Genomic DNA, 25,391 nt, shown 5'->3' with positions numbered 1-25,391 from the left:
GTTTTATTGATGAGCTGCTATAATAATGATGAAATGCATTGCAAACTGCAGTTTAAAGGGTTAAATATACATATTTTTTGATAGTGTTAATCATTCCATTGATGTGTATTACAGTCTTGTATTTATAGGGTTAACTCATCCCATAATAGTATTTGTGACCTGGTGATTATAGGGTAATCATGTTTAATGGGCTCACGTGCTGGCATATATAGGGTTAAACATCAATGGAATGGCATAGGAGCGTGGTGTGAGCTGGTATTCATAGGTTTAACAGTCTGTGAGCAGGTATTTGAGGATACAGTGAGCTGGTATATATAGGGTTAATGCTCAGTGTACTAGTACTAGGGGGTACATTGCAGGGTCCAGTGAGCTGGTATTTATAGGGTTAATGCTCGGTGTAACCGTACTAGAGGGTACATTTGAGATGGTGTGTAACTGTATACATAGGGTTAAAGCTCTGTCTGGTGGTATCGCAGGATCCAGTGTGCTGGTATTCATAGGGTTAACACTCAGTGTAATGGGCTGGGTGAGCTGGTATATATAGGGTTAACACTCGGTGTAATGGGCTGGATGAGCTGGTATATATAGGGTTAACACTCGGTGTAATGGGCTGGCTGTGCTGGTATTCATAGGGTTAACACTCGGTGTAATGGGCTGGGTGAGCTGGTTTATATAGGGTTAATGCTGTGTTAGTTTGTAATTGGGGGCTGTTACAATGCAGTGCGTGCAGTGCTCTGACTCCAAACATCTGTGTTTTGGAGTGGATGGCAGCGCTGCGTCTGGGAGGCCATAACGGGTTATTAGCAGATGACAGTGCAGTGCTGTAATGGGCTATTAGTGGATTCCAGTGAACGTGCAGTGTTGTGTTATTGGCCGGTTCCACTGCACGTGCAGTGTTATGGGTTACTGATGGATTGCAGTGCCGTAATGGGTTATTAGTGGATTCCAGTGAACGTGCAGTGTTGTATTATTGGCTGGTTCCACTGCACGTGCAGTGTTATGGGTTACTGATGGATTGCAGTGCTTTGATGGGTTACTGGCGGGTTCCAGTGTGCGTGTGCAGTACTGTGATGGTTTACTGGCGGGTTCCAGTGTGCGTGTGCAGTGCTGTGTTACTGATGGATTGCAGTGCTTTGATGGGTTATTGTCGGGTTCCAGTGTGCGTGTGCAGTGCTGTGATGGTTTACTGGCGGGTACCAGTGTGCGTGTGCAGTGCTGTTATGGGTTACTGATGGATTGCAGTGCTTTGATGGGTTACTGGCGGGTTCCAGTGCGCCTGCCGTGCTGTGATGGGTTACTGGCGGGTTCCAATGTGCGTGTGCAGTGCTGTGATGGGTTACTGGCGGGTTCCAGTGTGCGTGTGCAGTGCTGTGATGGGTTACTGGCGGGTTCCAGTGTGCGTGTGCAGTGCTGTGATGGGTTACTGGCGGGTTCCAGTGTGCGTGTGCAGTGCTGTGATGGGTTACTGGCGGGTTCCAGTGTGCGCGTGCAGTGCTGTTATGGGTTATTGGCCCAGTCCCGACATGCTATGTGTGGCGGTGCCCGGCATGCTGAGTGGGGGAGGCTGCATCACCCAGGTCCCTGTGCACTGGGTGTGTGGCCCTGGGCTGCCCTGGTCTCTGCACTGTGTGTGTGTGTGTGTGTGTGTGTGTGGTTTCCATGCGCATGCAGTGCTTCCTGCCCAGGGATGGTTTTGATGCAGCTGCAGCCCTGGAATAAATAGGACTTAACCCTATAGTATCTGAAAATGGGACATTGGCGACTTCTGTGGCTTCTCAGCTCTCCCCGTCTCTCAGAGCTGCATGGGGGGCCGTTTGGTCTGGACCGACGCTGTGTATGCAGGGCACGCGCGGCCGGTGCTGCACGGATGTGGCGTTAGTCACGCGTGTCTCTGTCGGAGCCGCCGGCCGGCCTGCCTCGCTCTGCGCTTTGCCGTCGCTCCCTAAGGCTGCTGATTTCTTTGTCTCCTCGCCCTTACCCGAGCTGACACGGAGTCCCTGCCTCCCCCCTCTCGCTCCTCCTCTCCCCCTTCTCCCCTCCTCTCCCCCTTCTCCCCTCCTCTCCCCCTTCTCCCCTCCTCTCCCCTCCTTCTTTCAATCAGCTGTTCATAAATCATTCATAGTTCTGGCCGCAGTCCAGGCTCTGCCTCCGGCGCTTTAAACGCCAGCCGGGTCGCCGTTTTATCTCGTGGATGGGTGGCTTGTTTGCTTGTGACAGGTGGCGCGGCCATTAGAGAGACGCGAGACTCCGTCACACCATTACTGTCACTAAAGCCATCAGCAGGGCGACGCAGACAGAACGACCGGGAGTCTGGCCCTCCTCCTGCCGGGCGACGCGGACAGAACGAGCCGGGAGTCTGGCCCTCCTCCTGCCGGGCGACGCAGACAGAACGACCGGGAGTCTGGCCCTCCTCCTGCCGGGCGACGCGGACAGAGCGAGCCGGGAGTCTGGCCCTCCTCCTGCCGGGCGACATGGACAGAACGACCGGGGAGTCTGGCCCTCCTCCTGTCGGGCGACTCGGACAGAACGAGCCGGGAGTCTGGCCCTCCTCCTGCCGGGCGACGCGGACAGAACGGCGCAAGGGAGGAGCAGGGAGTCTGGAATCCGCCAGTAGCCCATAACAGCTCTGGCCCACCTCGTGCTGGAGCGTCACGCAGGGCAGCGGCCGGGAGTCTGGCCCTCCTCCCGCCGGGGTGGCACGCAGGGGAGGGGCCGAGCCCTCCTCCTGCAGGGGAGGAGCCGGGAATCTGGCCCTCCTCCCTCCGGGGCGACGTGCAGGGAGGAGCCAGGAGTCTAACCCTCCTCCCGCTAGGGCGACGTGCAGGGAGGAGCAAGGAGTCTAACCCTCCTCCCGCTAGGGCAACGTGCAGGGGAGGAGCCTGGTGTCTGGCCCTCCTCTCTCCTGGGCGACGCGCAGGGAGGAGCCGGGAGTCTAACCCTCCTGGGCGACGCGCAGGGAGGAGCTGGGAGTCTAACCCTCCTCCCGCCGGGGCGACGCGCAGGGAGGAGCCAGGAGTGTAACCCTCCTCTCGCCGGGGCAACGCGCAGGGGGGGAGCCGGGAGTCTAACCCTCCTCCCGCCGGGGCAACGCGCAGGGAGGAGCCAGGAGTCTAACCCTCCTCTCGCCGGGGCGACGCGCAGGGAGGAGCCAGGAGTCTAACCCTCCTCTCGCCGGGGCAACGCGCAGGGGGGGAGCCGGGAGTCTGGCCCTCCTCCCGCCAGGTGACGCACAGAGGAGGACAGACAGAAGGAGCAGGGAGAACTGCCCCTCCCCCAGTGTGCGATAAACAAGTCAGTCAGTTCCCTGCGGAGTCATACGGGGACATAAAAAGCCACAGAAAAACCCAGTGAATGAATGGACGGGGGAGAGGGCTGCGCAGGCACAGAGACGAGTCCGTCATTCCAGCTCGTTACGATCAGTCTGCCTGTCTAGTAGCGCAGATCCGCCTCTTCTGCCCCTGGGGGGTGTGAATTTAATAATAAACATCCCCCCACACCTGCCCCCTGCCTCCCAGGACGCCCCTTACATCATCACTTCCAGCCGATTACCCGTTATTGCATCACAGGTGGAGCGATGGGAGCCGTATCCATACATACAGTAAGGAACACGCGTGTACGTTACATCATATGGCGCAGCGGCCGGTTAATGGAAGGCTGTCCCAGGAGGCGTATAGGTTGCCGGAATATGTATACATTAAGACATTAAACATTGGAGTCCTAATCAGAGACAATGAAATTAACACTGTATGTGCTGGAAAGAGATGCCAGAAGGATGGTAAAGGGTCGGCTCTTGTTAGAACAAGAGGCCAGAATCTAAAACTAAAGGCTCAGAGGCTCAGATGGTCTGGAAGGAAGTTTGTTGCTTTACTGAGAGGGTGGAACAGGCTCCCAGCAGAAGTGGTAGAGGGTAATACAGTGAGGGGATTTAAACATGTGTGAGATCCTGAATCAAAGACGAGACCAACGACTGATTAAGGTTTCCGTCTTTACGGCAGGAGAGAAGGGCAGACTAGACGGGGGGGAGCAGGGCCGATCTTCCCTTCTGCCTATGAATGTTGGTTGGGGTTTGGTGGGAAGGGGGAGGAGTCTCCCCTCGATAGGCGGCGTCCTTGTGTCAGTTTGTAGTAAAGAGGCTCTTCTGGGGCGTTCCCTGCTCTTCAGGGGTGGTGTTTTGGGTTGGAACCCTGATGGTTACAATGAAGTTCTGCCATGTTCTAAGCCTTGGACTTCCTGTCAGCTCCTATTGGATGGAAATCCTCCAATCAGGTCCTCACAGTAGCTCTGTCCTCTCCGCCCGCAGCGAGCAGACCTCCTGGGAGCAACTCCGGGGTGAGAACGCACGTTATATGCTTAGAGCTCCTTTCCAACTGGTATTCGGCCCGGTTTGGGTTCTGACCCGGGGTCCATCAGACAATTAATCTCAAAGTCATGGCGTACAATCTGTTGTTTAGATTCCAACTCCTATCACTGGGGGCCGGAGGTGGCCGCTTGGTCTTGTGCCTGAGGCCTTGGCGTGATCTCCTGCCCCTTGCCAGATAGTACCCAGTAAATATACTGAGAACCCAAGTTATATGGGTGTCCTTCCATGAGCTACTGATCCCATCTGCCGCCGGGCAGAGCTAGGCCCAAGGATGGACAGATGGACAATGACCTCTTTTGGGAAACCCTATGCCCTTGTTTCTTCATGGAGAGACGGTTCATAACCTGGAGGAGGACCCATCGACCCATCTAGTCTGCCTTCTTCGAGTCACTTTCATTCTTTAGTAGAACTTCTTAAAAGCCCCAAACATTCTTGAATTCCTTTTTCTACTATGTTTACTTGGGTTCCTTCCACTGGAAGTCTATTCCAGGTATCAACTACCCCTTAAGTAAAGTATATTTTCTCAGATTTTTAAATCAAGCCTTTTGTTATGGCGCTCATTCTCTTGGGCTTTTACTCTCCGCCAGTTCTCTAGAAAAGACCCCAAAACATCGGGGTCATCTCGCGTGCACGGCTTCTCATTGGCTCCCCAATTTTTTTTTTCTACCCCAACATACTTGAAGGCTCCTTTCATAAATTGTATAGTTGGGGAGTCGCGCGGGTAATGCCCTCCTAGACTGGGTAATTAAAGCTGCTGTTCCACCTCCTCTGCTAAATGTAGCACTTTTTATAACTACCGTATTTACTCGATTAGAAGATGCCCCCTAAACTTTAAAAAAAAAAAAATTCCTTGAGGCAGCCTGAGGATGATGGGATATGTAGTCCACAAAGATTTGCCCCCTGTTTGAACAGGCAAGGTCACCCTCATTATAAAATGAAAAAACCTTAGAATCCAGCAAATACGGTGAATTCAGAAACATCATTCCTAATCCTGCCGAAGTCCCAGAAATGATCCTTTAATCGTGTAGCGGTTTTTTTTTCATGTAGTAATTCGTGTAGCGGTTTTTGCTGGGAACACTTGTCACGTGACACAAAAGCCGGCACTGATAGGCTGTTGCCATAGCCTCTCAAAGTTTCTATGTGATTAACATGACAGATCTGCTAAGGGTTTTGGAGCTTAACGTACGAGAGAGAGAGAGAGAGTCACAGTGGAACCACACCTTTAAAAAGAGAGGATGGACCTACCTACCCCCCCCCCCCAAAAAAAAGAGATTCATCTGTCTGCGTTCCGGAATCTTACAAATATTTGCAGAATTGGAACGTCAAAAGAGAATGGCGATGGCCTCCTCCTGGAGGGTAATCACCTGGTGGGCTCATCAAAAGCCCCCCCCCCCAAAAAAAATCCGCAATCCTCACATGTTTAGACTCGTAGATACTATGTTATCTCAAACCTATAGATTTACCCCAAAAAAGGCATTTTTCTTATTATTTATTTTATTTTTTATAATTTAGTTTTTTTTAAATTTTATTTTAAGCTCCAAATCTCATTGACCCTCATTGAGTTGGGTTTGGAGAATGATCCCCCTTTATTATTATTATTATTATTAATGTATTTTATTTTTCTTTTTTTGTTTTATTTTAAGCTCCAAATCTTTTGAGACCCCCCATTGAGTTGGGTTTGGAGAATCGCCCCTTATTATTATTATTAATTTATTTATTTTATTTTTCTTTTTTTTTATTATTTTAAGCTCCAAATAATTTGAGACCCCCCCCCATTGAGTTGGGTTTGGAGAATGACCTCCTCCATTATTATTATTATTAATTTATTTCTTTTCTTTTTATGTTTTATTTTAAGCTCCAAATCTTTTGAGACCCCCCCCATTGAGTTGGGTTTGGAGAATGACCCCCCCCCATGTTTTTTATTATTATTTATCGTGTTTTTAGGAATTTCCTGCGCGCTGTGTGTCGGGTGTCAGGATAGAAGCGAGTCTCCCGGCTTCTGACCGGTCTATTTCCTTCTCGCCACTAGGGGGAGACCTCCTGCCCGGCGAGAGGGTCATAGAGCCGCATCTGACAGGGGGCTGACTTGTAAGCTGAGCTCTGGCCGGGTTCCACGGTCACTCGTCGGCCTCGCTTGGTAAATCCTTCCGTGGCAGGCTGTCCTAGCGGGGGGGGGGGGGGCGCGTGGTCTCGTAACGCTCTAGACTGCCTACTACAGTCATACGGAGCTGTCTCGCGCCTTAATGTTCCGAACGTGGGAACGCGTCAGCGGGGAGCCAGCGCGTGTTCGTAAATACGTCTGACTATTAATAGGCTCTGTCTTGGGGCTTCGTTCCCGGATTATTTAAAGCTGCTGTTCCACCTATTCTGCTAAATTTAGCCCGTCTGTAACTATATGCGGCGTTACACGCATCGGCCCCGGCCCCGCTTGCGTGGAAAAACTCGTTGTTACGCGGCACCAAAGCCAACCGGTTGTTGCCGTAGCAACTGAAGAAGCTTGTCAAAGGGTAACAGGACTTCTGAAGTGCGGCTGCTGAACGCGCAAGAGAGTCCGACGTTTCGAGTGGGACGGAAGCTTTATTGGGTTTAATAGAAGGACAGGAGAGAAGATTATCCACAAGGAGAGAGACCGGAATGTAGAGCTAGAGCCTCTGAAATGGAAGGAAGTTTCTCTTTACCGAGAGGGTGGTGGATGGGTGGAACAGCCACCCAGCAGAAGTGGTAGACGGTAATACAGTGAGGGGGTATTAAACACGCATGGGATAGACCTATGGCTCCTCAATCTAAGGCGAGACCGACGACTGGTTAGTCCCTATGGGGGGTTGTTGTTGTTAAAGCGCGGGGCACTTTGTGAGACGAAGCACCAGGGGTTATAGTTTCCAGACTTTTTGGAATGCTCTGTATTACCCTCTACCACTTCTGCTGGGAGGCTGTTCCACTTATCCACCACCTTCTCTGTATATATACTTTAGAAACTAGGGTTCCTTTTTGGGGGGGGCGCTGCCTTACTTGGTGGAGCTCATGGACCTCCTGTTGGAATGAATGAGAAAGCAGCGAGCGATCTCTTCGGCTGCCCGCTGCTTCCTCCTTTTTATAAATAACCCGTCTCTGTTCTCAAAAACCCAGCGCGTCGTTACAAAAATAATAATGGGAGACACAATAACGGATATTCTCCGTGTTCAGACACAGCCAAAACGTTCACCTTTTGGCCCACATTTCAAGCGTCGTGATTGGCCGGAGCCCCAACGCGTGCGCGCGAGCCGTGACTGCATCGGGTTACATGGATGCTGCTCGTCGGCGCGGTCTAGAAAGTGTGTCACGGGCAGCGTGTGCGAATAAAAACAGGTTAAAGGGACGGGGAAAAAACGTGTGTTATGTTTTGTTGCTTTTATCGCTCTATTTTATAACAAACGGGGGTTTGGTTTTAATTGCGTTTTTTACGTTTTTTTTATTATTTTCTGCATCTAAAAACCAAATTATCTTTCTGCAGAAAACACCAATCGGCATCCAGCGTTCATTTCAAATGCCGGGTATTGGAAAATCTTTACAGCGGGAGAAACGGGCAGACTAGCCGGGAGGGGGCCGGATGGGGCCGATCTGCCGCCAGATTTTAGGTTTCTATGTTGAGAGGGGTTTTAAATTGGTCAGAGCAGCGGCTGCAATTTGGTTCATCATTTGGCAGGGAAAGGGTTAAAGATTTTCCGCTTTTAAGGTCTCTGACGGAGGGTTAATGGCGTGATGCTCTGCAGGATTCTGACAGAGGGGTTAATGGAGTGACGCTCTGCAGATCTCTGACAGAGGGTTAATGGCGTGATGCTCTGCAAGTGTCTGACAGAGGGTTAATGGAGTGACGCTCTGCAAGTGTCTGACAGAGGGTTAATGGAGTGACGCTCTGCATATTTCTGACAGGGTTAATGGCGTGATGCTCTGCAGGATTCTGACAGAGGGTTAATGGAGTGACGCTCTGCAAGTGTCTGACAGAGGGTTAATGGAGTGGCGCTCTGCATATCTCTGACAGGGTTAATGGCGTGACGCTCTGCAAGTGTCTGACAGAGGGTTAATGGAGTGACGCTCTGCAGGTCTCTGGCAGAGGGTTAATGGAGTGACGCTCTGCAGGTGTCTGACGGGGTTAAGGGAGTGACGCTCTGCAGGTCTCTGGCAGAGGGTTAATGGAGTGACGCTCTGCAGGTGTCTGACAGAGGGTTAATGGAGTGACGCTCTGCAGGTGTCTGACGGGGTTAAGGGAGTGACGCTCTGCAGGTGTCTGACAGAGGGTTAATGGAGTGACGCTCTGCAGGTGTCTGACAGAGGGTTAATGGAGTGATGCTCTGCAGGTCTCTGGCTAAAGAGGTTGTAAGGGACTGATGCCTGGCAAGTCTTCCCAGCCCTGAGGAAAAGACGCGATCATCTGCAGGTCTCTAGACGAGATCCTGTAGCATCTCAACTCTGCGATCAAGCTGAGAACTTTAACTTTTTACACACTACACAGCAGGGCCCGGCCTACCCCATGCAGACAGCACTTCTATTCCGGTGCTGCCCCACTATACACTGAGGGCTGCCCGATTACAGACCGAGAGCTGCCATTCGGCTATTCCTGCGCTACCCTGTTACAGACTAAGATCTGCCACTCGGCTATTCCTGCGCTACCCTGTTACAGACTGAAAGCTGCCACACGGCTATTCCTGCGCTACCCTGTTACAGACTGAAAGCTGCCACACGGCTATTCCTGCGCTACCCTGTTACAGACTAAGATCTGCCACTCGGCTATTCCTGTACTACCCCGTTACAGACTGAAAGCTGCCACTCGGCTATTCCTGCGCTACCCTGTTACAGACTAAGATCTGCCACACGTATATTTCTGCGCTACCCCCGTTACAGACCGAGAGCTGCCACACGGCTATTCCTGTACTACCCCGTTACAGACTGAAAGTTTACACTCGACTATTCCTGCGCTGCCACATTACAGACTGAAAGCTGCCACTCGCTATTCCTGCGCTACCCTGTTACAGACTGAAAGCTGCCACACGGCTATTCCTGCGCTGCCACATTACAGACTGAAAGCTTACACTCGGCTATTCCTGTACTACCCCATAAAGAACTGAGCTCATATACTCAGCTATTCCTGCGCTGCCACACTACAGACGGAAAGCTTTTCCTGTACTGTCCCATTACGAACTGAGAGCTGCCACTCGGCTATTCCTGTACTACACTATTACAGACTGAGAGCTGCCGCACGGCTATTCCTGTACTACACTATTACAGACTGAGAGCTGCCGCACGGCTATTCCTGCGCTGCCACATTACAGACTGAACGCTGCCATTCGGCTATTCCTGTACTACCCCATTACAGACTGAAAACTGCCACACGGCTATTCCTGCGCTGCCACATTACAGACTGAAAACTGCCATTCGGCTATTCCTGTACCTCCCCATAAAGGACTGAGATCAGACACTCGGCTATTCCTGCGCTGCCCCATTACGGACTGAGAGCTGCCACTCGGCTATTCCTGCGCTGCCACATTACAGACTGGGAGTTGTCTCCTGCTTTTCCTGACCACTGTCATGCCCACCGACTACACTCTACTATTCCGGTAGTGTTATCACCCACACAGACTACAGTACTGTAGGATTATCTCACACTATACTCTGCTGTTCCTGTAGGATTATCACACACTATACTCTGCTGTTCCTGTAGGATTATCACACACACACACACTATACTCTGCTGTTCCTATAGGATTATCACACACACACTATACTCTACTGTTCCTATAGGATTATCACACACACACTCTATACTCTGCTGTTCCTGTAGGATTATCACACACACACACAATACTCTGCTGTTCCTGTAGGATTATAACACACACACACACACACGCTATACTCTGCTGTTCCTGTAGGATTATCACACAAACACACACACACTATACTCTGCTGTTCCTGTAGGATTATAACACATACACACTATACTCTGCTGTTCCTGTAGAGTCCCAATCTCAAGTACCCTTCCCTGTCTTTCTGTGACTGTCCTCATACAAATGCCTCTCTACTGTTTCCGTACACCCTGGCTGTCCAGATGTGTACCTCGAGGGCCAGACCCAGACGGGCCCCTGTGGGGTAATACCCGCCGTGTTACCCGTGATCCCTGATGTTAGACATCGCTCGGGCCGGTCTTGCGGCCCTCGAGGAATGATTTGGGCAAGCCGGTTCTACACACTCTAACCTCTCTGCTATTCTTGTGCGCACACGCCCACGCACTACACCCTCTACTGTTCCCTCGCTAATCCTTTTTTTTGTGGCCCCCAGGGTTCTCGTTCTTTGCTGCTGAGATTTGGGTTCTGTCCTTCTGCCGTGAGCTGCCTCCTGTCGCTGGATGACACAGTAAGTGCCTTACCGTTCTCCTATCTTACAAGTCAGAGGGCTCGATTCACTAAAGGGAGAGTCGAGTTTCAGTTCCTCGATGAGAGCTTCTCCTGCAGGAAAGGCCGACCCTGTAAAATGTATAGTTAAATGGGTGCAGAAATCTCGCTGATTTACCTATACATCATACAGGGCCGGCTTGGTCCTTGGGGTTACTGGGAAGGGCAGGAGATGCAGTGTCCCAGAATATAGCTCTCTAGCCAGGGCCGGCCTTAGGTGTTCAGGCGCCCTGTGCGGACTACTTCTCTGGTGCCCCCCTCGACAAAAAAGAAAGGGAAAAAATCTTGTAACAAACAACTAGTTTTAATTAGAGATTATTTATATGCAAACAAGTACAAAAGAATAAACTGGAAACACTGCTAACAATAATGTACCGTAAATTCCCCAAATCACGTATACATCTATGATACACACAAAGCACTTATACAGTCACTCACTCATTCACAAAATTCCTTCACACAATTATTAATTACTCACTCATTCACACATTCATTAATGCATTCTCACAATTCATCTGCACTAATTCATTCACTCTCTAATTCATTCACACAATTCATCCACATGAATTCATTCTTTCACTCATTAACACAATTTATTCACACAATTCATCCACACAGCCATTCATTATCTCACACATACACACAATTCATACAGACAATTCATTTATCTCACTCATTCACACATTTCTCACGATCTCTTCCCCCTTCTCACTATCTGCCCCCTCTCCCCTTCTCACTATCTGCCCCCTCTCCCCTTCTCACTATCTGCCGCCTCTCCCCTTCTCACTATCTGCCGCCTCTCCCCTTCTCACTATCTGCCGCCTCTCCCTTCTCACTATCTTCCCCCTCTCCCCTTCTCACTATCTGCCCCCTCTCCCCTTCTCACTATCTGCCCCCTTCTCCCCTTCTCACTATCTGCCCCCTTCTCCCCTTCTCACTATCTGCCCCCTCGCCCCTTCTCACTATCTGCCCCCTCGCCCCTTCTCACTATCTGCCCCCTCGCCCCTTCTCACTATCTGCCCCCTCGCCCCTTCTCACTATCTGCCCCCTCGCCCCTTCTCACTATCTGCCCCCTCTCCCCTTCTCACTATCTGCCCCCTCTCCCCTTCTCACTAGCTGCCCCCTCTCCCCCTTCTCACTAGCTGCCCCCTCTCCCCCTTCTCACTAGCTGCCCCCTCTCCCCTTTCTCACTATCTGCCCCCTCTCCCCTTTCTCACTATCTGCCCCCTCTCCCCTTTCTCACTATCTGCCCCCTCTCTCTTTTCCTTCTCACTATCTGCCCCCTCTCTCTTTTCCTTCTCACTATCTGCCCCCTCTCTCCTTTCCTTCTCACTATCTGCCCCCTCTCCCCTTTCTCACTATCTGCCCCCTCTCCCCTTTCTCACTATCTGCCCCTTCTCTCCTTTCCTTCTCACTATCTGCCCCCTCTCTCCTTTCCTTCTCACTATCTGCCCCCTCTCCCCCTTTCTCACTATCTGCCCCCTCTCCCCTTTCCTTCTCACTATCTGCCCCTTCTCCCCTTTCCTTCTCACTATCTGCCCCTTCTCCCCTTTCCTTCTCACTATCTGCCCCTTCTCCCCTTTCCTTCTCACTATCTGCCACCTCTCTCCTTTCCTTCTCACTATCTGCCCCTCTCTCCTTTCCTTCTCACTATCTGCCCCCTCTCTCCTTTCCTTCTCACTATCTGCCCCCTCTCTCCTTTCCTTCTCACTATCTACCCCCTCTCTCCTTTCCTTCTCACTATCTGCCCCCTCTCTCCTTCCCTTCTCACTATCTGCCCCCCTCTCTCCTTCCCTTCTCACTATCTACCCCTCACTTTGCAGTTCACTTACCCTGGTGAAGTCCTGTGGTGGGAGCGTGAGGCCTCAGTCTCACTGTCCTGCTGCGGCGCGCACAGCTTCACTGCTGAGCGTCGGGATATGATGTCACCCGCGACCAAGGCCTTGCGCTCCCACCACTTCAGTCAGGGCAGCGGTAGGGAGTAGAGAAGACAAAGGGGGGGTCCGAGCGGTTGCTGAAAACGTATTCATGTGTGACCACTCGGCGCCCCTCTGTCTCTGCTCCTCTCCCTGCTGCCTGAGTGCCCTGGAATCTTGGGGCCAGTCCCTGCACAATCCCATTGTTCCGCATAATATGGCTATTGTTGGGCAATTGTATAATAATTTATTTCACCGCCATTAAAAACCATTTAATAACACTAAGGAAGCACTCCTTATTCCTCCCCAGAATAGTTGACGCTAACGTCTACTTAATGGCCCGAGTTTTCGGTTTATGGCAGAGAGGTCCTGAGAGTTTCGTCATAGAACTATTTACCCCTGGTAGAAGATTTGGATATACTATGGGGCAGAGCTGTCCCATAGTATACCCAACACACTGCATCTGCTTTGCGGTAGCTAAATTCCATAATAACTCTGTTGGGACTGCCCCTCCTAATCAGGACACTTGACTTGCTATGTTTCTGTATCTCACGTGTAAGTGCGACGTTTCGCATTGAGTTGTGTAAGTTTGTCATATGAAGAAGAGGTAACATGTGGAGGATGTGTTCCATCCTGCCCCCGGGAGGGATAAAATAAGAGTGTGATGTGTATTTAAGGATTGTTCGTGCCAGATGGGCGGGTTTTATTAAAAATAAGTATACTCTGAAGCCAATGAGTGCGCCGTCACAGGGCAATAAATTGGTGTGGTTGGCCTTATGGCAGGGGTATGGGATATTGTGGTCTGGCTCAACATAGAAATTTGTGATAAGTGATGCTGGAAGGGAAGGGTGCAGTGGGGCCAGGGGAGGGAGAGGACGGGGGTGCAGTGGGGGCCATGAGAGGGAGAGGATGGGGTACAGTGGGGACCATGGGAGAGGCACGAGGTACAGTGGGGGCCATGGGAGGGAGAGGCTGTGGTGCATGGGGCCCATGTGAGGGGAGAGGCCGGGGTGCAGGGGGCCATGGGAGGGAGAGGCTGGGTGTGCGCTGATGAGGAGTTCGCTGACGCTCTGTGTCTGTCGCCCTCAGACTCCCCCCTCTCAGGGGATACAGGAACAGAACATCTCGCCCCTCACCGTCTGCGTGATAGAGAGAGGAGAGAGAGAGTGACCTCATCCCCCGCCCTGACCCCTCCTGCGTGTCCTCAGTCTCTCTCTCTGACGCGCACTCTCCCACTCCGTGTGTGTCTCTCTCTCCCACTCTGTATATCTCTCTCCTGCTCTGTATGTCTGTGTGTGTATGTGTAATGTCTCCTCTCTCTCTCTCACCTCTCTCTCTCTCTCTCTACTCCTCCATCTCTCTCTCTCTCTCTCGATCTCTCTCTCTTCTCATCTCTCTCTCTCTCATCTCTCTCTCTCTCTCTCTCTCCTCACTCTCTCTCTCTCCTCTCCTCTCTCTCTCTCTCTCTCTCTCTCTCTCTCTCTCTCTCCTCTCTCTCTCTCTCCTCTCTCTCTCTCTCTCTCTCTCTCTTCCTCTGTCTCAGTATGCGCCTCTCACACGCTCTGTCGCATGCTCTCCCAATGTGTGTGTGTGTCGCTCTGTTTCTGCTCTCGGTCTCTCGCACTCTCGGTCTCTCTCTTTGGCTGTCTCTGCCGCCCCCCCTGCTCTATGATGTCACTTCCTCCCCCTCCCGTTGCCCCCGTGCCTGCTGCTGTCACACTGTGTATAAGGAGGGAACATCCTTCCCCTGTCACGAGCCCTGTCACGAGGCGTCACAGAGCATGGGACGTTCCGCTCCGGCCAAACGGAGACATAACATAGCACCAGCATAGTCTGTAGCGCTGTACAACCCGAAAACAACGTATTAATAATAATAATACCGTGCTACGGAACACGGTGGCGCTATATAAATTCGTAATTTACTATTTATTGTGTGTGGATATATGCAGTTTGGGTTTATTATCTGTTCAGAAACTAGGTCTTTATGTCCTCTGATGTTGGCGCCGATGAGCCGTCTCGCTCCCGCCGCGGTTACATAAAGTGACAGCCTTTATTGTCTCGTCCTGCCGGTCGCACAGATCCTCCTTAAGAAGATCTTATCCGTTCCACCTTAAGAGAACAGTGGGCTGGGTGTGGGAGGGGGGTGTGACCAGGGAATCCCAGGGTGGGCGTGTTCAGGGGGTGTGATGACATCACAGTCCCTTTAAACTTGGCTCTTAAAGAGATGGCGGAGGGGAAAGGGGGGGGGCGGAGTTTTGGTAAAAGGAACAAGAGAGCGTGAGAGAGCATCTGACAGCCAGAGCGAGTAGTCAGCCCGGCGAGACAGGCTCAGCCCAGCGAGACCCGCACGGCAGCTTTAACTGTGACGCTCTAGCCGCTTCTCCGTGTCCCTCGGATATCTGCCACCTTCCCTTCACCGAGCATTGGGACGAGACAGCTCGGGCGCTTTCGTGCTGTCTCTTTGTACCGGAGGTGAGTGACTGGGGAGACTCTCTCTTCGCCCATCACCGTCTGGTTATTTTTGGCAGGATGTGTTGGCTTTTGATGCGGTTGCCACGGCTGTCTCCCCGGTTATCTGTGTGTCTGTCCGGTGTTGTCTGGTTGCCCCGGTGACGGTTTTTATCCACATGCCGGCTCTCGCCCCGTCAGGCTCTCCGTGACTCCGTCTTTCCCCACTCTCTCGCTCTTGGTTCCGCACATGCCCTCTTTTCCTCTTTCGGTCTCTCGCTGACGTCAGGCGATTTCCTCAGCGTTTCCTAATGCCTGCCTGCTGCCCAGCGGGGCATTTCTATTCCTTCCAGCCCCGTGACCTGCCGTAAGAGGAGCGCAGTGCGCTGGGGTGGTGGGGATGCCCGGCACTGACATGTTGGGGAACCCCCTCACCGCAGAGTCTCGTGGGCGACAGAAGAATGGGGGGGATTAAGGGAAATCTTGTAATTATCAGTAAATATGAGGGTGGGGTATGTTGGATGTTTGTACTGTATACATGTCATGGTGTAGTAGTGTGTGAGGGGGAGGCTGTTACATGTCACGGTGTAGTAGTGTGTGATGGGGAGGCTGGCACTGCCGCTGTCTGCGCTGTATCTGTGCTGTATGCATGTCACGGTGTAGTAGTGTGTGAGGGGAGGCTGCCGCTGTCTGCGCTGTGTATACATGTCACGGTGTAGTAGTGTGTGAGAGGAGGCTGGCACTGCCGCTGTCTGCGCTGTATCTGTGCTGTGTATACATGTCACGGTGTAGTAGTGTGTGAGGGGAGGTTGGCACTGCCGCTGTCTGCGCTGTATCTGTGCTGTGTATACATGTCACGGTGTAGTAGTGTGTGAGGGGAGGCTGCCGCTGTCTGCGCTGTATCTGTGCTGTGTATACATGTCACGGTGTAGTAGTGTGTGAGGGGGAGGCTGCCGCTGTCTGCGCTGTATCTGTGCTGTGTATACATGTCACGGTGTAGTAGTGTGTGAGGGGAGGCTGCCGCTGTCTGCGCTGTATCTGTGCTGTGTATACATGTCACGGTGTAGTAGTGTGTGAGGGGAGGCTGCCGCTGTCTGCGCTGTATCTGTGCTGTGTATACATGTCACGGTGTAGTAGTGTGTGAGGGGAGGCTGGCACTGCCGCTGTCTGCACTGTATCTGTGCTGTGTATACATGTCACGGTGTAGTAGTGTGTGAGGGGAGGCTGCCGCTGTCTGTGCTGTATCTGTGCTGTGTATACATGTCACGGTGTAGTAGTGTGTGAGGGGGAGGCTGCCGCTGTCTGCGCTGTATCTGCGCTGTATCTGCGCTGTATCTGCGCTGTATCTGCGCTGTGTATACATGTCACGGTGTAGTAGTGTGTGAGGGGAGGCCGGCACTGCCGCTGTCTGCGCTGTATCTGTGCTGTGTTTACATGTCACGGTGTAGTAGTGTATGTGACATGTAATGTGCGGTCTCTGATGTGGCGGAGGGGATAGTCTTGAGACTCGTGGGCATTGCGGGGTTAACTCCAACACACACGTGGTCCGGTGTTCCCGTGTGTAGTAGTGACACACTGGGGGTGTGTCGGGACGTGGTTTGCTGAGTAATATTTCTGAGTCTGGGGGGTCTGAGTCAGTGTGCGCGTGGGCTGTGGGAACTCGTCATTGTGGCTGGGACTGTGTGCCACCTTTGTCTGTAACATTGTGTCACCCTGTAGGGGCATAAATAGATTCAGCCCTTCCGTCCGTGTCACCCCCAACGGGGGGGGGGGGGTATTGGGTTGTTAACGACTCACCTGGCGTGTCTTTTCTCCCAATAGCCTGACGTGTTTTTGTATTTTTAGGGGTTTTTTTTTTTTTTTCGCTCTATTGTGACACCTACTGGTTTTTTTTTAAATTGTTTTCAAGGAATTGGAAACCATCTGTTTTGAAATATAATTTCAAAATAAATCCCCCCCCCCTCCCAGAGGAGATGGGTGAACGGGTGTCACGATTTCCACGCAGTCATCCGTTCGTTAAGTAGTCTGCGACCGTGAGTTTTTATTGGCTTGGGAATGACTCAATCCCAACCAAAGGCTAACTAGTCGCATACGTCTGCGTCTCCAGAACTAGATATATACTATATATATATTTTTCTGTCAATTTTGAAAAAAATAATAATAAATAATAATTTTTTTTTTTCTTTTCTTTTAATGTTATTTTTGTAAGTAATTTGTTTTTTTTTTTTTTTTTTTTTATTACCCCAGGCTCTTTGTTGTGACCCAGAACACCATGCTTCTCCCCCTGATGTTACTCTTCGAATTGTGAAACCCTCACGGATTGAAACGGTACGTCGCACCTTTTAAAATTTCAAATATTTTTTTTTTCTTGTATCCCATCCTAGTCTGAGCATAAAAAATAAATATAAAAAAAAAATCTCTTGTGGGCAGAAAACCTTTGAGAAACTGCAGAGAATTTATACGTTTTAAAAAAGGATTAATTCTATTGGTTTTAATGGAAATCTGTGTATGGTGATGGGTTTTTTTGTTTTTGTTTTTTTTACCATATATTTTGAGGTGGGGGGGAATATTTCACAGCTGCTTTTATTTATTATTATTAATTTTTAATATTTTTTTTTGGGGGGGTAACCTTGCACTCTTATACACGTTTTTCACCCCTCGGCTTATAGTTGCACTTTATGATATCCCCCCCATTTTTCTACCCCCCCACCGCAGTCTGGATGTATCGCTCACAGGAACAGTTTGGATCCCGATTTCCCCGTGACCCCTTCATCAGTGGAATCAACACAGCATGGAACTCTCCTCACCCCCGAGCGTGGGTCCCTGCGGGCAGGTGAGTGTGCGCACGGCCCGGGAGTGAGGCTGATATATGCGTGTATGCACGAATGTATCATATGTATATAGGGGGCTGCTGTGGACTGTAATAATTTCCCTCTTTCTCAATTTTTCCTCCTCTCCCTCAGATGCTCTTCCAACATCAGCCAATCGCAGTTGCCACCCCATTTGCCCTCTAGTCATGTGACCAACATTGGTCATCCCAACAAGCCGTATTACCCTCTGGGGTAAGTATTGCATCTGGGAGGAAGGGAAAAACCTCTGACGTTTCCCGGCTTCCTCTCCCCATCACCGTCTTACCTCCTTTCCTCTATCTCCGTCTTGCCTCCCCCCTTTAGTTCTGCCCCCGGCCCCCGGTTGGGGAAGTTGGAGCGAGTGCACTCGTGCGTGCAGGCTCTCCTCAGGGACGAGCAGCAGCCGCAGATTTGGGAGCAGCTCGGACAGATCTACGAGTCGGAGCAGGAATGGGAGGACGCCGTGCGCTGCTACCAAACCGCCGCGCGCTATCATGGCGGCTACGAGCTGAGTGCGCACATCTCCAGGCTGCAGCAGGTGAGCGGGCACTAGCGCTCTACACGGGGGGGGGGGAGCAGCTCGCTCGTCCCCTAAGTGGCTTAATCAATGATTATCTCCTCCTTACCTCTATCTTCTTGCTTCTCTCATACCTCTCCCTCTGTGTCTAAAGACTCACCTATGGAACCTGCACTCCAATCCTCATCATCGGCCTAAGTCTCTGCCGCCGCTACAACAAGTCTGGGACCTTATGCAACACGAGGTAAGCCTGGCGTGGAAGAGGTTAAACGCGCAGTATCTTCACCGTCCATATACTCGGTACAGCGCAGCATGTTCATTACCATCACGTAGAATGTGCAGGTAGTACCCGTGCGGTCCTCTGTTTATCATGGATGCTTATTGTGACCGTCTATCTGCAGCAGAAGAGGCATTTTGTGGGTAAGAGGGGTCCCCCACAGCTGAAGCGCCCTGTCCCCCCAACTGAGTCTTCAGCCCTCCAATCTCCCCCTCACAATCCTCATGGGGGCGAGGAGCAGCCCATGAAGCGCAGAAGGAGCGGGAGTCCTGACCAGGTGATTGTCTGACACTCCGGAGAGGGAAACGGGGCACCTGTGTATCTGATTACAGAGGTTGAAGGGGCTGGCACCGCTGAGGGTTGGTGGGTGCTGGGGATGGAAGAGGAGGCTAAGGGTTGGTGGGCCTAGGGATGGCAAGTGAGGTTGGTGGTTCCTGGGCATGGAAGGGGAGGCTGAGCTTGGTGGCCCCTGGGCATGGAAGGGGAGGCTGAGCTTGGTGGACACTGTTGATGGCAGGGGAGGCCACCTTTGGTGGACCGGAGTAGTAGTATCTATGATCAGTTACGTGTGGCCCTGTGTGACTTTGTCTTGAATTGGGTTGATGCCTTAACGTCTTTCCTTCCGCTTTCAGCAGCGGAGAGGATCCCACAATCTGCACTCCCCTCCGAACACAGGAGGTTCTGGGAATTTGTACCACCAGGCGCCTGCAAAGCCGAATGTTTGGAATCCTCTTACCCATGAGCCTTGGGTGGAACGAAGGGACAGGCAGGTGAGCCGAGAAGCGTCCTCTCAGAAACTTTGGAGAATGTGGCGATCGTAATTGCTAAGCTTTTCTCACAACTGTCTTCTTCTTCTTCTTCTTCAGGATCCCCGCATACCACCCCATATTGCATCTTATCCCCCTTACTGTCCTCCTCGTCCACCACCACTTCACCAGCAACCACGCCCTCTGAGTGACCTTACTGAGGCTCGGGGTCAAAGGTCACCGACAGAGGTCACCCCTCCAGCACCACCACCACTTCATGTGCCTTACGACCAGAGAAGACACCGCATTCCGCCACCGAAACCCTCTAGGACTGATCTACCCCCTGTAAGTACTTACAAACGCTTTAATCAGTTCTGAGTTATGTCCTTAATGTATAATTGTAGGACTTGTCAACAGTCCCTCCATAGAACCTCTACAGATATGTATCTATGTTGTAAAATTATTTTATTAAAAAAAAACATACCCTTATATTACCTTCTTTGGTTTCAGTCCTCCGATCGCTACCAGAGCCCTGTGGAACCTGCTAGGATCTGCCCCCCTCCTCCGGAGCAGCAAGACCCCCCCAAACCGCTCTGCTTGCCTGTCCAGCCCCAGCCATCTCCTGCCCCCTGCCCTCCCCCACTGCAACAGAGCTGGCTGCCTGCCCCAGTCAAGGAGGAGGTGAAGAGGGGCGATGCTCTGGAGGAAATACTGTATGGAGAGAATCCTGGAGGGGTCAAGCGGGAAGGGTATTTCCCGCCCTGCAAAACCCAAGAGGGGGCCAGCGTCTACGAGCACCGAACTCAGGGCATCACCACCAGCAATGTCAGGCCAAGATCTGAGGCCTTCCAGTCGGCCAGCCTGGATCATGTACTCAAGAGCCTGCAAAAGATTGATGACCCTGTGTTTACCCCCAAAAAAGAGGAGGAAATGGGAGAAGGAATCCGAAAGCAACCCCGCACCCCAGAGAAGGATGACTCGAAGATACCAAGCCATGGACTCTCTAGGGCTGAAGGCAGCTATTCGGGTGGGAAGGGCTCTCCTGTGCAAGAGGACAACACCTCACTCGTCCCTTCTTCTGCCCCTCACCACAAAGATACCTCAGGGAGCATGCAGGTGTCGGGTTCTGTTTCTCCATCAGCACAGTCAGTCCCAAATCTGAGCAGCCAACCGCTGAGTCCAAGCCCGGCCTTCTCAGAGAGCAATGGAGGTTGCAGGCAGGAGAAGGAGAAGTCTGCTGGATGCGACCAACTCTTTGACTTCCCCGGAGGGCAGTTAGCTGAGCCTTTTGAGGAACCCTCAGAGTTTGCAAAGATTTTGCCTGATGGGTTGGATGATATCATGAAAATGTTGGATGAGTCCATTGAGAAAGAAGAAGTTGGTGGGAGCTCCAATGGAGAGGACTTTATCTCCCCTGCCCCTTCCACTTGTCCCCCAACTGAGGCCAGGTCAGATCCCCACCTTGCTGGTCCAACCCAAAACAGTGTGCCAGGAACAAAAATGGCAGAAGTGAGGCCTAGCGAGTTGTTCCCCTATTATGGTCCCAAAAAAGCAATACTGGGACAGGAAGGTGGCAGTGAGACAAGACCTGCGCAGCATGGTGGAAATAGTGTTCTGAAATCGTTGGCCAGTGTGCTGGAAGGACAGAAGTATTCCTACCGTGGTGGTGCTGGCCTGAAGGGAGGAGGAGGCCCGGCCTACTTCGCTGGTGCTATGGTGGGCAAGCGTAGCAACCCATACACTGCGCAATCTACCTCACGCCGGGCCTGGGATGAAAAAACTGTTATTGGGGCAACCCCTACCTCAGAAATCACAGGGCAAGGGATGTTAGGCAGAAGGACAGGAGTGCGGACTGAGACGGACATTCTAGAGGACATCTCACGAGCTTGTGAAACTCTAGTAGAGGGTTCTAGAGTGTCTGGGTGCAGCCGGGTGGAGGAAGATAGGACATCCGAGAAGACAGCCAGAAGGCCCGAAGTGGTGATAGAAAGAAAACCAGAGAGACATTGGGGGGCAGGTAAACAGGAGAGTCCAGTTAAGGCAAGTACTGAATTACCTTGGGGAACAAATAAGCAAGAAGGGGCAGCCGAGAAGAATCTAGATACAGCCTGGGGGCCTGAGAAACCAACAGGACCAGTCCCAAAGAAACCAGAGGTGCAATGGACGGCAGCAAAACCGGAATCAGTGGTAGAAAGGAAGCAGGGGACACCCTGGGTGGTAGATCGAAAGGAAGAGACTGTTGATAGGGACTTAAAAATATCATTGAAGGTAGCTGGGAAAAAGAATGTCACCGGCCATGTTGACTCAACTCAAACGACAGCTAAGGAACATGCCTCAAAGTTGCATGGGACAAGCATCACAGAAATGACGAAGTTGGATGGGGTACTTGAGAGATTGCAGGAGTTCATTGAAAGTCAGTCACCAAAAAAGACAACAGAACCACAGATACCCCAGGTGGCAATAAGTGACAATAATCCATCAGAGCTACTAAAGCGAAAGGGCGAGAAAGAGAGCATTAAATCCCCAGGTGAGGCGCCCAAGTTGGAAGCCGAAACGGAGGGTGCTAGGGTAGTAGAGTCGGAGAGACCCCATGAGAGACTGACCATCTCCTTGCCTGCTCCAAACCGCATCAAAGAGGAGGGAAAGAAGAGGGACAAGAAACACAGGAAGTCCAAGAGAGACCGTAGCAGGAGGGCAAAAGAGGGACGCTCACAAAAGGACAAAGAGAGACAGATTTTGGGTAACTTGGATCTTCAAAGCCAGTGTAGGGATGCACCAAAATCTTCTCAGAAACAAGGGACAGGGGGAGATAGAAGGAAATCTGAGACGGGTAGAAGGGCAGGGGAGGAAGGACACCACCACCAACCCACCACCCCTGCTACCCCAGCTTCTGCTCTTTCTCCACCTTCCAATGGGAACGTAACATCAGACCTGTTGAAAATGAGACCCTTCATGGAGGGTCCGCCCAAGGAGCTGAAGATCCGGTTGATAAAGGTGGAAAGCGGGGATCGAGAGACCTTCATCGCATCCGAGGTGGAGGAGAGGAGACTACATGCCAGCGAGTTGACCATTAACCACTCGGCTGCAGATATTGTCCGAGCCACCAAGTAAGTGTAGGAATGGGCTTGAGGTTGAACGGAGGAATGGAGGGCTAAGAATAATAAATGTGGTTCCGTGTCGTCGCGTGTTTTATGGGAAGCTGTACAGGAGTGCCGAGGGCCACGGCCAGATGGAACCTTGGTTAGGATTTATGAATAGACTATGGAGCAGGAGCATGGGTTCAAGATCAGCAAAGGAGCACTTGTGCCAAAATAAGTCAAACTTCTGTCTCTTTCTCTTTGTTTTTTTTTAACTTGATTTCTCCTTTTCTGTCGTTTTGCCTTAGAAATTTAGTGATGAAGGGAAAGTTCAAGGAATCCTACCTCTTGCCCTCTATGTCCGTGAAACCCCCCATGGGAACCGAGCGTAACCTCCCGCGGGAGAAACTCAACCCTCCCACACCCAGTATCTATGTAAGTACCTTGTCCTCTGTGGGGCAGTGTGAGCCCTCTTCTCCCGATACCGGGTGACATAGTAACACTACTCCTTCCCTTCTCTTCCCACGCAGTTGGAAAGTAAACGCGATGCTTTCTCTCCCGTTCTTCTTCAATTCTGCACCGACCCGAAGAATCCCATCACGGTGATACGTGGATTGGCTGGGTCCTTGCGGCTGAGTGAGTTTCTTTCGGGTGTTGCAAATTACTTGTGAGGGGTTACTGTTCCTCAGATGGGTTTTGGGGAGGAGGAACGTCTCTCCTCTATCTGCCTCCTGCTTACCTTCTCCATGTCACTCTCCTTCAGACTTGGGTCTCTTCTCCACGAAGACCTTGGTGGATGCCAACGCGGATCACTCCGTCGAGGTTCGTACTCAAGTGCAGCAGCCGTCCGATGAGAACTGGGACCCGTCTGGAACCCGGCAAGTCTGGCACTGTGAGAGCAGCCGTTCCCACACCACCATTGCCAAATATGCTCAGTACCAGGCATCTTCCTTTCAAGAGTCTCTACAGGTAGGTGGAACAACCGCGATTCCCTCCCCAAACCAGTGCCGGACGCATTCCTATGGTCCCAGCCCCATAATGCCCCCCCCCCCACCATGTTCAGACCTCATAACCCATGATAATGGTTGTTTAGTAGATTGGGCTAAGAAAGGAGTTTTCCCTTTTTGTTACTCCAACCAGGCCCACGGAGGACATGTCGTGGGGCTAGCCCTCCATCGCAGTGTCTGCTGTACTCTTTTGCTTTCATTGTCATGGCACCTGCTTAACCTTATTATTGTTCCATCTACAGGAAGACAAGGACAGTGATGATGAACTGAATGAACCTGACAGCACCACAGAACCCCCACCCCCTAGGTAAGTTGGGCACTAAGGAAGAACCGACCCAGCCTGGGGACAGTGCGTCATAAATGCTGACTTCCCTCTCTCCGCCTTTCTCTACCTCCACAGCACAAACCAGGAGCACAAGACCCCTCAAATTATCAAGTTTGGCACCAATATTGACCTCTCTGACCCAAAAAGGTGACGCATATTTCTCTCCTGCTTCGTTAGTAGTTAAAAGTAACCGGTGTTCTCCAGGGGAACATCTTCTATCTCTGTAGGTCTTTTCCATGGTGACTTCTCCTTCCGGTCTAGCAGGACTCGGCTTGGAAAGTTTATGGAGGCTGGACCTCCTTGGGACTGGTGGAGAGATCCTGGTTATGGAGAAGCTTTCTCTCCATTCAGCTCCCTCTCCAGAAACCCACTAAAGAGAATCTCTTCTGTTGGCTGGGTGGGCTGCATCTGGTGGGACTGGGAGGAAACGGGTGAACACCTTTGGGAAGATGTTGAGGAAGCTGATATATTAATATGGATTTTATTTTTTTTTTTGTAGGTGGAAGCCTCAACTTCAGGAACTGCTGAAGCTGCCTTCCTTCATGCGCGTCACGTCCAACGGAAACATGCTAAGCCACGTAGGACACACCATCCTAGGCATGAATACGGTTCAGCTGTACATGAAAGTACCAGGAAGCCGGACCCCAGGTAATAGGGCAATAAATGTGTCGTAATAAATGGTTAGGACAGTCCTGCTGCCCTCCGCCACAACCAGGTATATGCGACCCCCCGTCCACTTAGAAGAATAAGGTGCGGGTGAGACGCCATCTTTAAGCCCTTTGTCCTCGGCCCCCTTCAATGGCTTTTCTTTCCTGTTTTCTCTTTAGGCCACCAAGAGAATAATAATTTCTGTTCCGTGAACATAAACATCGGCCCCGGGGACTGCGAGTGGTTCGCCGTGCATGAGAATTACTGGCAGGAGATCAGCACCTTCTGCGACAGGTCAGTCCGCGGCCGGAACTTCCCCGGCAGAATCCCTCTTCTGGGTGGCGCGTAACGATACGGAGGTCATCGATGTGCAGAAGACCTCTTATTCTCGTGGAATTTGCAGCTTTTGCCCCGCTTGTATGAAGGAAAATGCCGAAAACTTCCTGCCGCCTCCTTTGCAGGGTCCATCTTCAGGCACCTGTGCCGTTTGCGAGAGAAAGCAGGTGGCAGGAACAGAGTTTTTTTTTATTTTTTTTTTTTTACATTTTTACTCACTTTTAATCTAACATATGTTTAAGGTTGGCTCTTTTTTAAGAAAAAATGCCTTTAAAAGAAAAAATAATAAGAGAAAATAAACAAAAAATTATATATAATATAAAAATTCTAAAAACGTCAGTTTATATTATCTATAGCTGCGGAGGGCCCTACTTGTAAAAAAAAAAAAGGGGCAAATTAAGATCTTTCCCCAAAAAAGACTGGGACTTGGTCTTCATTGACTACTTTTTTTTTTTTTTATTTA

The 25,391-nt window shown here is 51.2% G+C and overlaps 1 protein-coding gene across 4 annotated transcripts in view; it reads left to right on the top strand.

The window, feature by feature from the left end:
• KDM6B (lysine demethylase 6B) overlaps positions 1–25,391 on the top strand; it is a 57,144-nt gene that overhangs the window by 29,209 nt on the left and 2,544 nt on the right. For 2 of the 4 annotated variants that reach the window (XM_053462291.1, XM_053462292.1), the window contains 17 exons: positions 10,670–10,744; positions 17,394–17,474; positions 17,862–17,979; positions 18,110–18,208; positions 18,320–18,533; positions 18,667–18,756; positions 18,914–19,066; positions 19,422–19,559; positions 19,656–19,880; positions 20,046–22,642; positions 22,921–23,047; positions 23,143–23,248; positions 23,376–23,581; positions 23,862–23,926; positions 24,020–24,091; positions 24,444–24,592; positions 24,772–24,886. In XM_053462291.1, the coding sequence (XP_053318266.1) occupies positions 17,867–17,979; positions 18,110–18,208; positions 18,320–18,533; positions 18,667–18,756; positions 18,914–19,066; positions 19,422–19,559; positions 19,656–19,880; positions 20,046–22,642; positions 22,921–23,047; positions 23,143–23,248; positions 23,376–23,581; positions 23,862–23,926; positions 24,020–24,091; positions 24,444–24,592; positions 24,772–24,886 (4,469 nt within the window). In that variant the 5' untranslated portion in view covers positions 10,670–10,744; positions 17,394–17,474; positions 17,862–17,866. Of the gene's footprint in view, positions 1–10,283; positions 10,745–17,393; positions 17,475–17,861; positions 17,980–18,109; positions 18,209–18,319; positions 18,534–18,666; positions 18,757–18,913; positions 19,067–19,421; positions 19,560–19,655; positions 19,881–20,045; positions 22,643–22,920; positions 23,048–23,142; positions 23,249–23,375; positions 23,582–23,861; positions 23,927–24,019; positions 24,092–24,443; positions 24,593–24,771; positions 24,887–25,391 lie in introns of those variants that run through there. The other 2 variants (XM_053462293.1, XM_053462294.1) reach the window with 2 other exon arrangements.

Source organism: Spea bombifrons, chromosome 4, assembly GCF_027358695.1.
Source record: "Spea bombifrons isolate aSpeBom1 chromosome 4, aSpeBom1.2.pri, whole genome shotgun sequence".
NCBI classification, from domain to species: domain Eukaryota; kingdom Metazoa; phylum Chordata; class Amphibia; order Anura; family Pelobatidae; genus Spea; species Spea bombifrons.
Note: the sequence above shows the minus strand (reverse complement) of the source record. Positions and strands in the feature narration are given on the sequence as shown.